This window comes from Phalacrocorax carbo, chromosome Z, assembly GCF_963921805.1.
Source record: "Phalacrocorax carbo chromosome Z, bPhaCar2.1, whole genome shotgun sequence".
In the NCBI taxonomy this organism is placed as follows: Eukaryota; Metazoa; Chordata; class Aves; order Suliformes; family Phalacrocoracidae; genus Phalacrocorax; species Phalacrocorax carbo.
In genome coordinates this window covers 73,502,510-73,516,652 of record NC_087548.1, presented here as the reverse complement: position 1 = coordinate 73,516,652, position 14,143 = coordinate 73,502,510, and the positions used below count along the sequence as shown (strand labels likewise).

General features: G+C 38.2%; 1 protein-coding gene across 1 annotated transcript in view; it reads left to right on the top strand.

Annotated features, from left to right (window-relative positions):
* The window catches only part of LOC104041478 (atrial natriuretic peptide receptor 2-like), a 38,119-nt gene that overhangs the window by 16,756 nt on the left and 7,220 nt on the right, over positions 1 to 14,143 (top strand). Inside the window, exons 9-19 of the mRNA XM_064438578.1 lie at positions 498 to 645; positions 2,093 to 2,179; positions 2,446 to 2,589; positions 3,440 to 3,561; positions 5,209 to 5,350; positions 8,911 to 8,959; positions 9,878 to 9,982; positions 10,932 to 11,051; positions 11,927 to 12,020; positions 12,832 to 12,919; positions 13,685 to 13,824. Of these exons, the coding sequence (XP_064294648.1) occupies positions 498 to 645; positions 2,093 to 2,179; positions 2,446 to 2,589; positions 3,440 to 3,561; positions 5,209 to 5,350; positions 8,911 to 8,959; positions 9,878 to 9,982; positions 10,932 to 11,051; positions 11,927 to 12,020; positions 12,832 to 12,919; positions 13,685 to 13,824 (1,239 nt within the window). The remainder of the gene's footprint in view (positions 1 to 497; positions 646 to 2,092; positions 2,180 to 2,445; positions 2,590 to 3,439; positions 3,562 to 5,208; positions 5,351 to 8,910; positions 8,960 to 9,877; positions 9,983 to 10,931; positions 11,052 to 11,926; positions 12,021 to 12,831; positions 12,920 to 13,684; positions 13,825 to 14,143) is intronic.

The following is a 14,143-nucleotide window of genomic DNA, read 5'->3' as shown; positions in this document are numbered from 1 at the left end:
AATCCATTTTCTTACCTTGAGCTGGTCAACAAAGATTAAAAAACATACATTGAGATCACTGATTGTATTGTTGCTCTTCTCTGACTTCCTTCTGGTGTCAGAATCACTTCCCACATCCCTGTACTTTACAATCTTCTAGGAGCTTCAAATAGACTTGTTAAAATATGGCACAGGGCTTGCTCTGCTTCCCTGGGTTTTGTCCTCAGCATCTAAGTAGCAGGAAGGGCTAATCATCCCAAAAGCAGAGAAATGAAACTTGCATCAGATCCTGAGTGGAAAAGATCTCTGGCAATGAATCACCTCTGGAACTGTTTTACTATTTTATAAAAATATGCAGCAGTCACAATCCAAGCAGTGGCCTTCTGTCTTAAGTGTTAACAAGACCAGCCTAGTTGCAAAGATTTAGAGAATTCCCTGTATTTGTCTGCCTCTGGAGCCTCTACCTTTGCAATAAAATGCATCTTCAGGTGCCTTTTCTCATCCCACATCCCATTTAGATTGCATAGTCAGGACAGCAACAGCAAGCATGATGAGTGCTCCCCTAGCACCCAGTGACTCCAACACCAGCTGTATTACTGCTCTGAGCTCCTGCACAGCAGCTGCTAACATGACCCGGAACCAGTACTTCACCCAGACTGGGAGATAGTAAGTCAATGTATTACCCATTTACTGTAATGCCTGCAATGCTATAGTTTCACCTTGCTTTCTAGTTCTTGCTGCTTTACTATTGATAGGTAGTGTAAAAAGCTTGCATTTCTCTTGCTAGGCCAAATACAGTAAGTTAGTGTCATCATCTGACTTCTGTACCACATACTGGCTGTGGAACATCTTATATGCCAAGCTTCTGCTTTGGCTGTCATTTCTCCTTTTCTTTTGGGGACTTGTCAAAAGGCTGTGGTGGTATAATGTATCTTGCATCTCTTAATGAATGGCCCTTACTGTTCAAACGGCTTTTATGCAGACCTTTTTCTAAATTGCAGGCAGAGCCAGCTAGGTTCTTTACACTAAAGAGTGGCCTCCTATACAGTAGCACATTAGAAATCTTGTCCTTAAACCAGCTCACGTGACTGAAGCCACAGAGCATTCCACCTGTGGATCGTATTATAAAGATGCACATCATATCACTATATGGGCAAACAGTATAGCCATATCCTGCTACCCAGAAAGGAATCTTTCCCATAAAAAATAGGGGTTGGGGTAGAACATGTGCAAAGATGGAAGTAATACCTACCATTTAAATACGCAGGGCGAGATATGTGCTTTGCAGGACATAGGAGCTTACTTGAGACCATTGGCTGGGGGAGCAGCTGCCTCTCCAGCATAGATCACTGTTCTGGAAAATCACAGACACTTCATTGATGAGACACTGTATCCAGCATAGATCTTTTACAGTGAGCATTTTTGCTGCTTCTTTCTGAATGATGACAGTTTCATCATCATCTTCAGATGAATCAAGGTCAAACACATTCATCAAGGGTGAAAGATGTAAGAATGGGGCGTTCAGTCTCATTGGTGAAGCACCTACACCTGCTACACCACAGACCCTGTATTCTGTATTTGCTCTGTATTTTAAATTCCTGCACATTATCTCCACTGCATTCCTTTGTTCTTCCAAGGAAAATTGCTTTGTTATGTATCAAACTCAGCTGCTTCATCGCTGAGAATGCTTCGTCCCATGAGAACAAAAGGATGTAAAATATTAATGGTGGATCTCCAAAACAGTAGACAGAACAAGGATAGCAGGGATGTTGCTGTATGTGTTTTCCTAGCTCTGACATGTCATTTGCTGCTACTCCATCATCCAACTGCTTCAACTGACTTTAACAATTTCACGTTCCAAATATCATCCATAGATCAAGGATACTTGAATAAAATCACTAATGCTTCCCTTATCATAGAAACAGGGCCCTGTCACCTGTCATGTACTCAGATTCAGATTTACACCCACATATGCACATGCTTAAATTTTGTGCCTCATCTCTGGAGATATGAACCTACCCATTGTAGGAAAAATATCCAGTACATTTTTGTAGTGTGTCTGGCTGATGAAGTTGGCCTAAGACTCTGTGAACAGCATTTCTTTCTGCTTTAGTGATGGTAGAACTGTGGCCATAAAGAAAATAATGAAGAAGGCATTCACGCTGTCCAAATCCATACGTAAAGAAGTAAAGCAAGTGAGGTAAGAAGTAAAACCTGAGAAGTTTATGTTGTTCCATTTTTACACTGGTCTTTAGGGGTTACAATCTGTCCAAATTTGACTGTAAATTCATATCCAACTTTCTTTCAAACTTTGCTTTGACACCAGATCAGTGTCTCCTTATGCCTGTTTTACTTTTCTGTTTACATTGTGAGACAAAGCACTTAGTTTTCTAGTTGCCCTACAAAAAGCAGGAGGGACATCCATGAAAATTGTTGGTGTGCTGTGATTTCTGCTGATTTTCACAGGGAGCTTGACCACCCCAATCTCTGCAAATTCATTGGAGGTTGTATAGAAGTGCCAAATGTTGCCATTGTAACAGAGTACTGCCCAAAAGGAAGCCTGAGTGATGTTCTGCTCAATGAAGACATTCCTTTGAACTGGGGCTTCAGGTAGAAACCAACTTTTGAAAAACTAAATGACACAAACTGTGCTATGTGACGTTGAGGACAAGATTTTAATTTTAGATAAAGCCCTTGGATAGACAGGCCTGCACTGTTATGTGAACAGAATCAAGAAGAAAGAAAGCAAATTCAATTGTCCAGCCCAACTTGTCTTCTGGACCTTTGAGCCATCGTATGTTTAGTGCTGGTCAGGCTAAGCCAATGACTTTTCAAACCACCTCTATTCTATTCTGCAAAGCTGGTTTTAAACCACTTTCCCATGTAACTTCATTTTGTTCCCAAGTATCTTGGTCATCCCCATCTAATTAAAAATCAATGCATTTCTGTTTGTGAAAACATATTGGTGAAATGATTAACATACCTACAAATGCTTTATTATATTTACCAATATGAAAAATGAGCTTGCATTGTCCATGAAAATTCCACAAAGGAAATGACATTGTCTTTTGAGGATAATCTTGGCATACTCTTTCTGCCTTATGTTTGCCTTCAGCAAAGAAAAAGATTGCAAGGGAGGAAACCTTCCAAATAAAGTGAGAAAGTTAATAAAAAATTGGTTCTCTTGTAAACTTTTGAAAGCACTCTCAAGGATACAAAAGTACTGGCAATTTCTAGAGGAAACTGAACTGTCTTAAGAGGCTAAAGACCTATGGACTCATACAATTGAGTGGGAGTTAAATGCCTTCAGCAACACACCTTAAGTGTTTTGGAAAAGTGAGCACGGGGACACAAACTGAAAGCTATTGCAGTCATAGGGAGACTTTCTGTCAACTTCAGTACCTTTGGAGCCACTCTTGAGTTTAATTGAAATAATAGCTCATTGGTTTTTGTCTTTCAGGTTTTCTTTTGCTACTGATATTGCACAAGGAATGGCCTATCTTCACCACCACAAAATGTGTCATGGACGGTTAAAGTCTCGTAACTGTGTGATAGATGACCGATGGGTTTGTAAAATTGCAGGTAAAAAGATGAGGAAAAAAAAATTCAAAACTGTCCAGCTAACCCACTAATGCATGTACATTTCACACTCACTACTCCTCCCAAGCACCTCCATTTGATATTTCATGTGGAAAAGCTGACTACACCAGCCTTCACTAGAAATGCCCTGTGCTGAAGGAAGTTTCATGTTACATTATTATGTCAAGTCATTTAACATGTCTTAAAGCACACATGAGATCCCACAAATGATGGATTCTATCAACATCAGTCTGAGCAGAAACTCTGTATCATTCTCAGTTTTGGTACAGAGAGGAAACCTGAGCCATGGACAGTGATGTAAAGACATGGAACAATGCTGACTGACTGGTAAACACAAGGTCATTCCATGGAGAAAAGAATACTCAACTCAGAGCTTTTCAGTTCTGTACACAAAACTGAATTGTGTTCTCCCAGAGACAGAGCTACATGTCTGGTCTGCCTCTGGTCAAGAAAGACAGCCTGTGGGGACGGGAAAACCACTGAAGAGTCTAGTTTAGTTTGCAGCTGCCAAAGGGGATGAAACCAATGATTGTCTCTTCTATTTCCTCCCCAAAGTAGTTATCACACTTTATAATCCATGGCCTTCTTAAAAACATCAGCAACAGATTTGTCTTTCAATGGTTCATCCTATGACTAAGGCTTTTACACAGAGCCATGCCTGATTCTCCAACTCCTTTAGGATCCTGCTACCTTCAGAACTGCCTACTTTGCTTAGAGCCTGTTCTGGAGAAAAGCACAAAAAAAGAGAGGTAGTTGGATTACATCAACTGCATCACCCTAGCACAGCTCCTCTGCATTAAATGGGATCTCTGTGAAATTGTTCAGAAGTTAACTGGTAGCACTGTAGAGGCTTCAAATATTCATTATTTATCTGGATGTGGTAATGTTAAATGAACCTCACAAATAAGCAATGTAGGAGCTATTTGAAAATCTCCAGTGACCTCCAACATAAAGAATGAAGCTCTAGGGCCATCTTAGAGGTCAATCCAGATAAAAATAGACAACTGCATCCTGCCTTCCCATACACTCAGCAGAGTGCCATTTGTATCAGAAAAAAAACTGAAGTCAGTTGTTTTTTTCTCCTCTCCAGTGCTTAGTCACATGCTGAGAATCTCTTCTATGTTAAGCTAAAAGTATAGCTGCAAAGATGTTTCACATTTATGCTGCCTTTTTTCTGAAGCTAGTGGTGTGCAAGTAAAGTCCACCATCTGATTTGCAGTAGTTCTAGTCTGCCTAACTTGTAATTACTCTAGCAGCCTGCCACCACAGATAAGGATAAGTTGACCAGAAGAACAGAAACTTGCATTTCCATGCTAACTCTTGCACTGAAGTGTGCCTATTCTCCAAATATAATTTTATAAATTCATAAAGTAATTCTGATTGGAAGGGGCCATGCTGTTCCACTTCCCTATTGTCATGCAGTCTCACCCAAATATTTGGTTTCCAGATCCTATATTTGCAATTGGTTTAGAAGGACGAGACCACCAGACACACATTATTTTTAGACTAAGGTGTGTATTTCAAATAGACAAAATTAATTCCTTTAGACTAGTTGTGTTGCTGTCTTCTAATGCATGTTTCAGAGAAGTACCCACTGAATAGTTTGCTTCCTGTTTTCTTCTGTGTTAGATTATGGTTTGCAGTCATACAGAAAAGAAGATTCTCCTGAGGAGTCAAGCTCACACCAGCAGCATTTGACACAGATTTACACAGCTCCTGAATTCCATTCCTCATCAGATTTTGAACCCAATTCTATGACAGATGTCTACAGGTAGTTAACTTTTCCTGTTCTTGCACTTAATAATCTCATCTCAGGTTGAGTATTCTTTAGTCACAATTAGGCTTAGTGTAATTCTGTGGTCACCTCAGGTATATGTTTGATTGCATTTTAGAAAGGATTGATCCTGGAATACAGAACAGCATAGATATCACAGGATCTTCTCTTTCATGGTAGATAACTAAATACTGAATTCACTAACATTATATAAATGCAGAGTTGGTCTAATGATTTATAAAGAGTTACTCTGGACTGGTAGATAAAAAAGGTATAAAGATCTGCTATTATCTAGTAATCCTTTTTTGCTGCTGTTTCTTATGAAAAAGTAGATTATTTTCAATAATGGCAGTATCTTAAAAGTTAACAGCATCAGTTTACCAGGATGTCATAATGAGCATATACATCCTATAATTCTATAATTAGCATCAATACAGTATTTTGCTGCATACACACAGTGACAATATTTGGTTTGCATAGAAAAAATACAGACAGAAAAAATAAATGGATGCACTAGTGAATAGCTCTATCCCTTTCCTTTGGAAAGTCTTTATGGGAGATCACTTTGCAATGGTTTATTTGGCTATCAGGTTTAGTCTTGCCAGTGATGGGTAGCTTCTATCCAACCACTTTTCAGATAAACAGGATTGCAACTGAATTTTCAGATAATAATAATCCCATTGAAAAGTCATTGAAGTAAGTTTTTTTAAAAAATTACCTACATCTCTTGTTTCTCACATGAATTTTCTGTAGTAAGGAGGAAAATCAATGTGTTCTTGGTGTATTCTATTTTGTAACAACAATACTTCCTCTGTCTGCTTATTTCCAGTAGTTTGCTGAAAGCATTTGAAAGGGGGAAAATGCAGAATGGTACTACAAGATGTTTTGTGGCCCTTTTCTCTTACCTTTTCTTGCCACATTCCCAGCCCAGCAGAAGTAGTCAATTTCCTGGTGCCTTTAGTAGCTAGCAGAATGTAAAGAACTGGAATTCAATTAGAGATTGAAATGCTGATAGTGCAACACAGTTGAGCAGAAAAAGGCATGGTTATTAGCACTGTTTATTAACCACATTTACCAAAGAGTAGCTATTATTACCTTTTATCAAAAGCTCAGAGTTTTAGTCTGGCCTGCACTAGGCCACAACAAATGCTTACTGCCTTAAGTGACTATTATGGGGCTTTTATTGAAAAACTAGCTGCAGAAACAGAGAATGTTGTTTAAGTCTTCCCCTTTCTTTGGTTAGGATTAATTAAAAATTATATGGAGTGAAGACATGGTTTTATGTATAAGATTTACTGGATTAATGCACATTATTCCCTTGTAAAGAAATGTATGCATTTCTATATATTCTATTTCTTATATATTTATCATATGCTAGATTATTAATTGTAAATCCATTCTATCAGATTATGTAAGCAAGAATTTAAGGTCTCAGCAGTGTTTATATCTATAGGCTTAAACTGGCCCTTAGAATTTGCTTCAGAATAACTCAGCAAAAGGCATTTTGTCTCTGTGTTGATATTTCTGGCTATTGTCATTTGTCCTGTGTTGGTCCTGACCTTTTCAACATGGATTGGTCTTAGAAAGTACTGTGCTCCAACTAAGAAGTAGCTTTAGGATTGCCTTATGCATTGCAGTTTATCATTGCCCCACAGCCAAAATGCACTCCAGATAATGTTTCCTTGGTGCTTGCCCCTGCTCAGGTTAGGTATCATTACTTGACTTTGCAGGGTACCTGGCCTCCTGAAGCCGTTTGTTGCCAGGGACTCTCCTTAAAATAGTGCTAAAAGCTCATTTGCTCATATCATAGATGACTGCAATGAAGTTTGGACAGATTGATTAAATGTTTGCTGCATCTATCTTGCTGTCAGTCCCTGTATCTGTAAAATCCAGGCCTTCTTTTGTTGTACTGAAGTTAATCCTTTCTTGGTAAAAAAAGAAAAAACAGTAAGAGATGAAATCAGAAAAGGGAGAAGAGCAGCGTGCAGTCAGGGAAGAAAGATAGCAATGTACCCTGTAGCATTAAAGGGGTTGTCTTTTCTTCAGAACCTGTATTTTAACAGAGTTTATGTTTGATGATATGTGCAGGTGCTAAGCCTTCCTGTTACATGTATGTGGGCTCACTGGCCAGGGAGCAGTTTCCCAGTCTTGAAATCCTCCATTTTATCTGTGCAAAAATTCCATTAATACTCCTGAAGGTATGGCCCAAATAACAATTAGTAGAAATGGCAGGAGTGAGACTTGTAATTTTCTGTGCTCTTACAGATGAATCACTTTCTTTTAAAGTTCTCCAGGGAATATGTTGGTCAGATGGGAAAGCTAAAATGGAAATGAGAGCAGGAGCATGAAAGCAGCTCCTGTTTGAGCTGAAGAGGCTGTTTCCAGTCAGTTTCTTTTTAATTCACTCCTCTTGATTTGTAATAATTATGTGAATTTCACTATCCACTATGTTAGGACTTTTTTGAGCGCTGCTGAATCTGAATGAAACCAATACTGCTTTATCGGAGTTACCATCATGTAGTTACTCTCCTTGAAAATCTCTTTCATCTTTCCTGTCTCACCAAGATTGGTATTCCTCTTTACTACCAAATCACCCCCAAATTATCATATAAATCTCATCAATGTCTACATTATTCAGAATTATTTATATGCATTATTTTATTTGCCAGAGGTGGTCCACAAGTGGTCTGAAAGATGGATTGAGATACCCTGTTATACAGCTAGAATGCCTTACAGAACAGAACCATTAGCAATACAACAGATCACAAACCAATATCCCCCATACAAATAAACGTTATCAAGTAGAGATGCATGCAGGGACTTTATTACACAGTTTCAATACATTAAAAGGCAAGAGCATCCTTATCAGGATTGCTGGCTGGAGGAGGTGCTGGCTTCTTAGAGATCACTGTTCTAAAAGATCTCTAGTAAGTTCAATAAGGAGACTGCAGACCCCATTGTTACCCCATTTTTTCCATTCTTCACCCTTGATGAATGTGTTTGACCTTGGTTCATCTGAGGAAGACGATGATGAAGAAAATATAATTCAGAAAGAATAAGCAAGAATGCTTACTGTAAAAGATCTACTCTGGACACACTGTCTCATCATTGACTTTATGGAGATTTTCCAGAACAGTGTTCTGTGCTGAAAAGAAGCCACTCCTCCAACAGATGAGCCAGATGAACCTGCACCTGCCCCTTGATTACAGCACAAACCTATCCTGTATGTTTAATTGGTAGGTATCTTGTAAGTCCTGGCACATATCTCCTCTGGATTGCATTAATTCCTCCAGAGAAAATTGCTTTGCTATCCATCAAACTCAAATGCTTCATCTCTGAGACTGATAACTCTGAGAGGAGGCTGCTGTGAAAAGATCAGTGACAGATCTCTGAAAACACAGAGTAGTAACAGATAGCAGTACTGTTGCTATCCTCCCTTTTGGGATACTGGGCTTTCAGTCATAAAATGGGGAAGAATAAGAATTCATGGAAAGAAGAAATCATTGACTCCATTAACTGTTATTTCATTAAGATTTTGGGTTGCTTTTATTCTGCAGTTATGCCATCATTTTACTAGAAATTGCCACAAGAAGTGACCCTATGCCAGTAAGTAAAGAAGAATTTTGAAGTTTACATGACAACTTTGATTCTGTTTCTGCTGAAGATGCAAACCAAACTCTGAGTAACTGCACCTTTGATTTATTTTTTGAGCATGCATTTTCCTCTTGATTTTGTGGATGCAAGTTCAGTTCCAATGGAACGTGCAGTCAGGGCTTCCTCACACACCTACCAGCCTTCCCTTCAGGACTTTGAAGAAGAGTGTATGGCAAAAATAATGTAGCTCCAAAATTGCCTTTTAGTTAGCTCTGTGAGGCTTAATGGCAGGGGAGTGGAGGGGGAAGACATGCCATAACATCTTCCTTTTTCTCCTGCTGTTCCTTCCCTTTCCTGCCATGAGGAGGCCCTTTCAGTGGTGTCTTGTAGTGGTAAGAATATGCTAGAAGATCAAGTGAGCTCCTCTCCATATGGAAAATGTCTTCATTGCATGTGTCTTATGATCAGTGCCAAATGGCAAACACAAAAAATGCACCTTGAAATTGAAACCAGATGTTCTGGATACATAACCACTTTCTGTCTGAAATAATTTGCTAAACAAGAATTCTAACAACAAAGACCTGAAGCTGCCATTCTTCCATTTCTGGCAGTTTGTGATAATAGACCTTGTGGTTTCTCAAAAGCTTCCCAGTATCTTGCCAGGTGTTCATTTGGTTCAAAAGTTGTTTACCTCATATGAACACTGAGATTAAAGTCTTTCAGCCATAAAAAAGCTTTTAAACAAGGCTACCCAGTTTAGACTGGGTTATACCCTTTTCGTTTTCTCTTGTACTCTCATGTAAAAAACCTATTCTGGAATTAATTGGGAAGGTGGCATAAAAGTAATGATCATCATAGTAATATATTTTCAGTGGGAAGTGTGAAAAACACACCACTTGTTTCAACATTGTTTAACCCATTTTTCTTTAGAAAGATCATGTGCAATCGGCTGAATATTCTTGGTGTCCACCTTTGGCAGAATTAATTTCAGGAAAGGCTGAGAATTCTTGCCCGTGTCCCACAGATTACATAGAGGTGAGTAAGATACTATATTGTGTACAAAAATTCTTTATCGAGATGAATTTAAGACATGTCACAGAAGGTTTATGGCAGCATTACCTTTGATGAAGGTAAACAACACAGAAGTCAAGAAGTACATCTCAAACAAGGCACAATGAAATGCTTTAATATCCAATATATTGAAAGTTTCAGTTGTCCCCTCAAATTGTCAGTGTAATAAATGATGGGTTTAATATTCAATAATTGACTTTTGTGCATTTTAATTTTATTATAAATTATTTACTTTCTTACATATTTTGTATTAATATCTACTTAGCTTACCAGCAACCGTCTTTCAAGTAGTGAAGTATATGTCTCAGGCAAAGTATGAGTTTGGTTTGATTCTCATGCAAAAGGTCTATGTGTTCAGTAGCCTCAAACTGCCTAATAAAACAAAGTGCACCACCTCCCAGTTCAAATAAATCAGAAGAAGATTGTGGCATCCTTGATTCAGCCTAAGAGCTATATAATTCACCTCTGGTGGTTTGTAGCAACCTAAACGTAACGAACTTCTCATGTGCAGCAGCAGATTTTAGTTGGGAGTTAACATTCTCAAGAAGTAGTTGAGTTTTTAACCTTTTGTGAATTTTTTGTACAGACAAGTCCCCTGAAACTGTATGGGACTCCAACAGCATAAGACTGTCTTAAAGCACAAGACAAGAGCTTAAGCAGTGTTTGGCAGAAGGAAAATGAGCATCTAATTCATTATTTTCTCCAGCAGTGTTTTCATGAACATCCTTCATTCAGCATAAATCTGTAGGACTCTGGAGACCACAAGTATAGCTCTGCCATGTTTCACCAGCTGCAGACAGAGCTTCAGAAGCACAGTTTGCACCAAGAAAGTAGTAGTATTAATTAGAAACACTGCCTGTACTTGAAATGACAAAAGGCTGTTTGCTTTTCTCACTCTCTTTCCCTGCTGCAGTTAATCAGAAGGTGCAGAAAAAATAATCCAGCCCAAAGGCCTACATTTGAACAAGTCAAGAAAATGTTGTACAGGATGAATCCTAATAAAGTTAGCCCTGTTGACATGATGATGACTCTGGTAAATTTTGGTTTTTAATCCAATCCAAGTTGATCTGCTTAATTACAATAACTTTCACCTCTACCCTTCAGATTTGCTATTTGATCTCATACCACCCATTTGATAAGAAAATCCAGTCAGCCATTCACCTTTGAGGGGGCTGATTGTAGCTGCAGTTCTGCTTGAGACCCAGTTTTTCTTCTCATTCGATTTCTATAATTTATTTTTTTTTTAGCTTTCTCAGCTTCTTTGGGGCTGAACACCTTTGTTTCTTCAGCCAAATATTTGGGTTTTAATGCACTCAGAGGAAACTGTATTCTGTTTTTCCAGTGGCTCAGTGGTGGTATTACACTCCTGGGGGTATAGAATCCCTGCTTGCCACAAATAGGATGTTTACAGATGCATTTTGAGCAGAGTATCTTAAGCCCATCAGCAGAGAAAAGAGAATCCTGCCTCCACAGCCTGTTGCCTCACAAAGAGCAAGGATGTGAAAAGCATAGCATAGCATAGCAGGGTAGTTCATGAAACAGCATTATGAGCTTTTGATAAAAGATTGAGACTTAGATACCTTCAGTTTTGGAAACATACTTTAATCCATGTCTGCAGCTTGGTCTCTGCATCAGATTCAACCTCTAATGTTTAGACATACTTTGAAAAGTCTGGAATTGGCTTCTGCCCTCTTAAGTGTAAGCAACAATCTCAAATCTAGAAACATAAATTTACCTAGGGAGAAATCTGATCTTTGGATTTTGTAAGAAGAATTTAGCTCTCTCGGACCTGAGCCTTTGCTTATCTGAATGTTTCCAAAGCAGAATCATTCAAATGCTTAAATCCTATTCAACTGTGAATCTGTTTCAGTAGAAAGATTATTTTATGCAATTCTCTGTGTCATTTAGATGGAGAAATATAGCAAACATCTGGAGATATTGGTTTCTGAGAGAACCCAGGATTTAATGCATGAAAAACAGAAGACTGATCGTCTGTTGTATAGTAAGTTATACGGCAAAAACACTGGATATTATCCTCAATAATAATTTGATTTTAACTGTCTAATTGCAAACAGAAACCCTTTTATAGGTGATTCTTTAATAGATAACATTTAGCTAGCAATTCATTACTATACTTGTTCCTTGCAAATCTGGGAAGTTATTTAGCTACTTTTTATATTTGCCCCTAAAAATCAGTGCACTCATCTGAGACCTATGCTTCTAGAAACCATAGTGCTCTCATTTTGATCTTGCTTGGCAGTCCTTCTGTATAGTTATAAATACTAGGGAATTGCTTTTGGACTGAGGTTATTTTTGATGGCCGTGTATCTTCTGGAATTCTGTAAGAAAAAAGGGATAAAGGGACAAGTATAACACATAGGAGAGAAAAAGGAAAAGGCTGTGAAAGTACGAGATAGGAGAAATAAAGATCAAAAAAATCAGAGAAGAGATAGTAAATAAACCTAACAAAGGAAGAAAACACTAGCAAAGAGTTGACAAAGACGGAGTTAGTAATATCCCAAGTCACATTATTAGAATCTAACATTACTCTGACTTGGAATGTATGAAAAATGTTAACGTTTGTTTGAACTAGAAGTTATGGGTCATCTGAAAGTTCTGGACTTGTTATCAGTGAGATTTACTGTGAATTCTTACTTTACAGCAGAGCAGATTGTGATGCTAAAGAGTGCTTTCACCTTCAAAATATTTTGCATTTACGAACATTGCTTTTATACCTTTCAACAAACATGTTCTGTTTGTTGTGTGCTTTTATCCATGGCAAAAGAGTAACAACACTCTACTTTCTACAACAGGTATGTTGCCGAAGCAAGTAGCAGATGATCTCAGGCAGGGAAAACATGCACAAGCTCAAAGTTACTTAAGTGCCACCGTCTTTTTCAGGTAAAAAGAATGAAAGATATGACTAGAACTGACTCCTACTGAAGAAATTTCTAGGCTTCTAGTGGAGGTGAAGCTCCTAGCAGAGTACAGAACTTCTATCTAAGCTGCCATTTATTGTACCAGGTGGCAACATTCAACTCTGCAGATGAGTGTCTTTTAAAATTCTAACACCTCTCAACCTTTTCATTATAATCACTTAAAGAAAAAAATTAGATTACTGTGGAGCTCTAACATACAGTAGCACATCACTTTGTGTGTTACACATACATGCATGTCTGTTTCATGAGACAGGCCTAAGTAAAGGTTCCAGTATTTAGCTGTGTGAAGGAAACTTGTCTAGCTTTAGAGGCCACATGGATTTACAGTCTTTGACTTGTTATGCATGCATGAAGCAACATATAAATTGCATGTCTTCACTTATAATAAATGGACAGATATTAAGTTCCCTTTTTTCAATTGTACATAACCCAAAACTAAGACTACTTAGTCTGTCACAGATTAAAGTCTAGCTATAAAAAAATGGTTTACTGCATTGGTAAGCAAAAAGACTTAGGTCAGTTAGTTCTTTTAAATGGAAGGGGTCTGTTTCAGTTGAAGTAAATGCTTGAAAGCAAAAACATTCTGTAAGATCCTTAGCAAAAGAAATCCTGAAACAGAGAAAGTTGAGGTAGTTCCTCTGAGAATTTATTACTGTGTGTTTAGGATTGCCAGTCTGCAATGGTTAAGACAGTAAATAAGTATGTTCTTTTTGTTGTGTTTTAACAGTGACATTGTTGGCTTCACTCAGCTGTCCAGCAGCAGCACACCTTACCAAGTGGTGGATCTCTTGAACAAGCTTTATACCACTTTCGATGAAATCATAGATAACTATGATGTCTATAAAGTGGAGACAATAGGAGATGCCTGTAAGTTCCTTGAGCTGTGGACAACGATGGGGCATGTGTATTTCGTCAGGATAGAGACTGATTTGATAAGGAAGAACAGATGAAGAAGATTTGGAAAGCTTATTCCCACTGGGAAGACCACAAAAAACAATTAGAGGAGAAGTCCTAGCACATCCCTAGCAAACTTTAGGAACATTTTCCTGTATACTTTTCATCAGTTTACAGCTGATCAATGTTGTGGTTCAGACAAATGAGTTGAGTAAACTACTACTGCTGTTTATTTGGTTCCTATGACCTCTAAGGTGTGACTTTAAACCTTGGCAACAGATTAATCCCATTT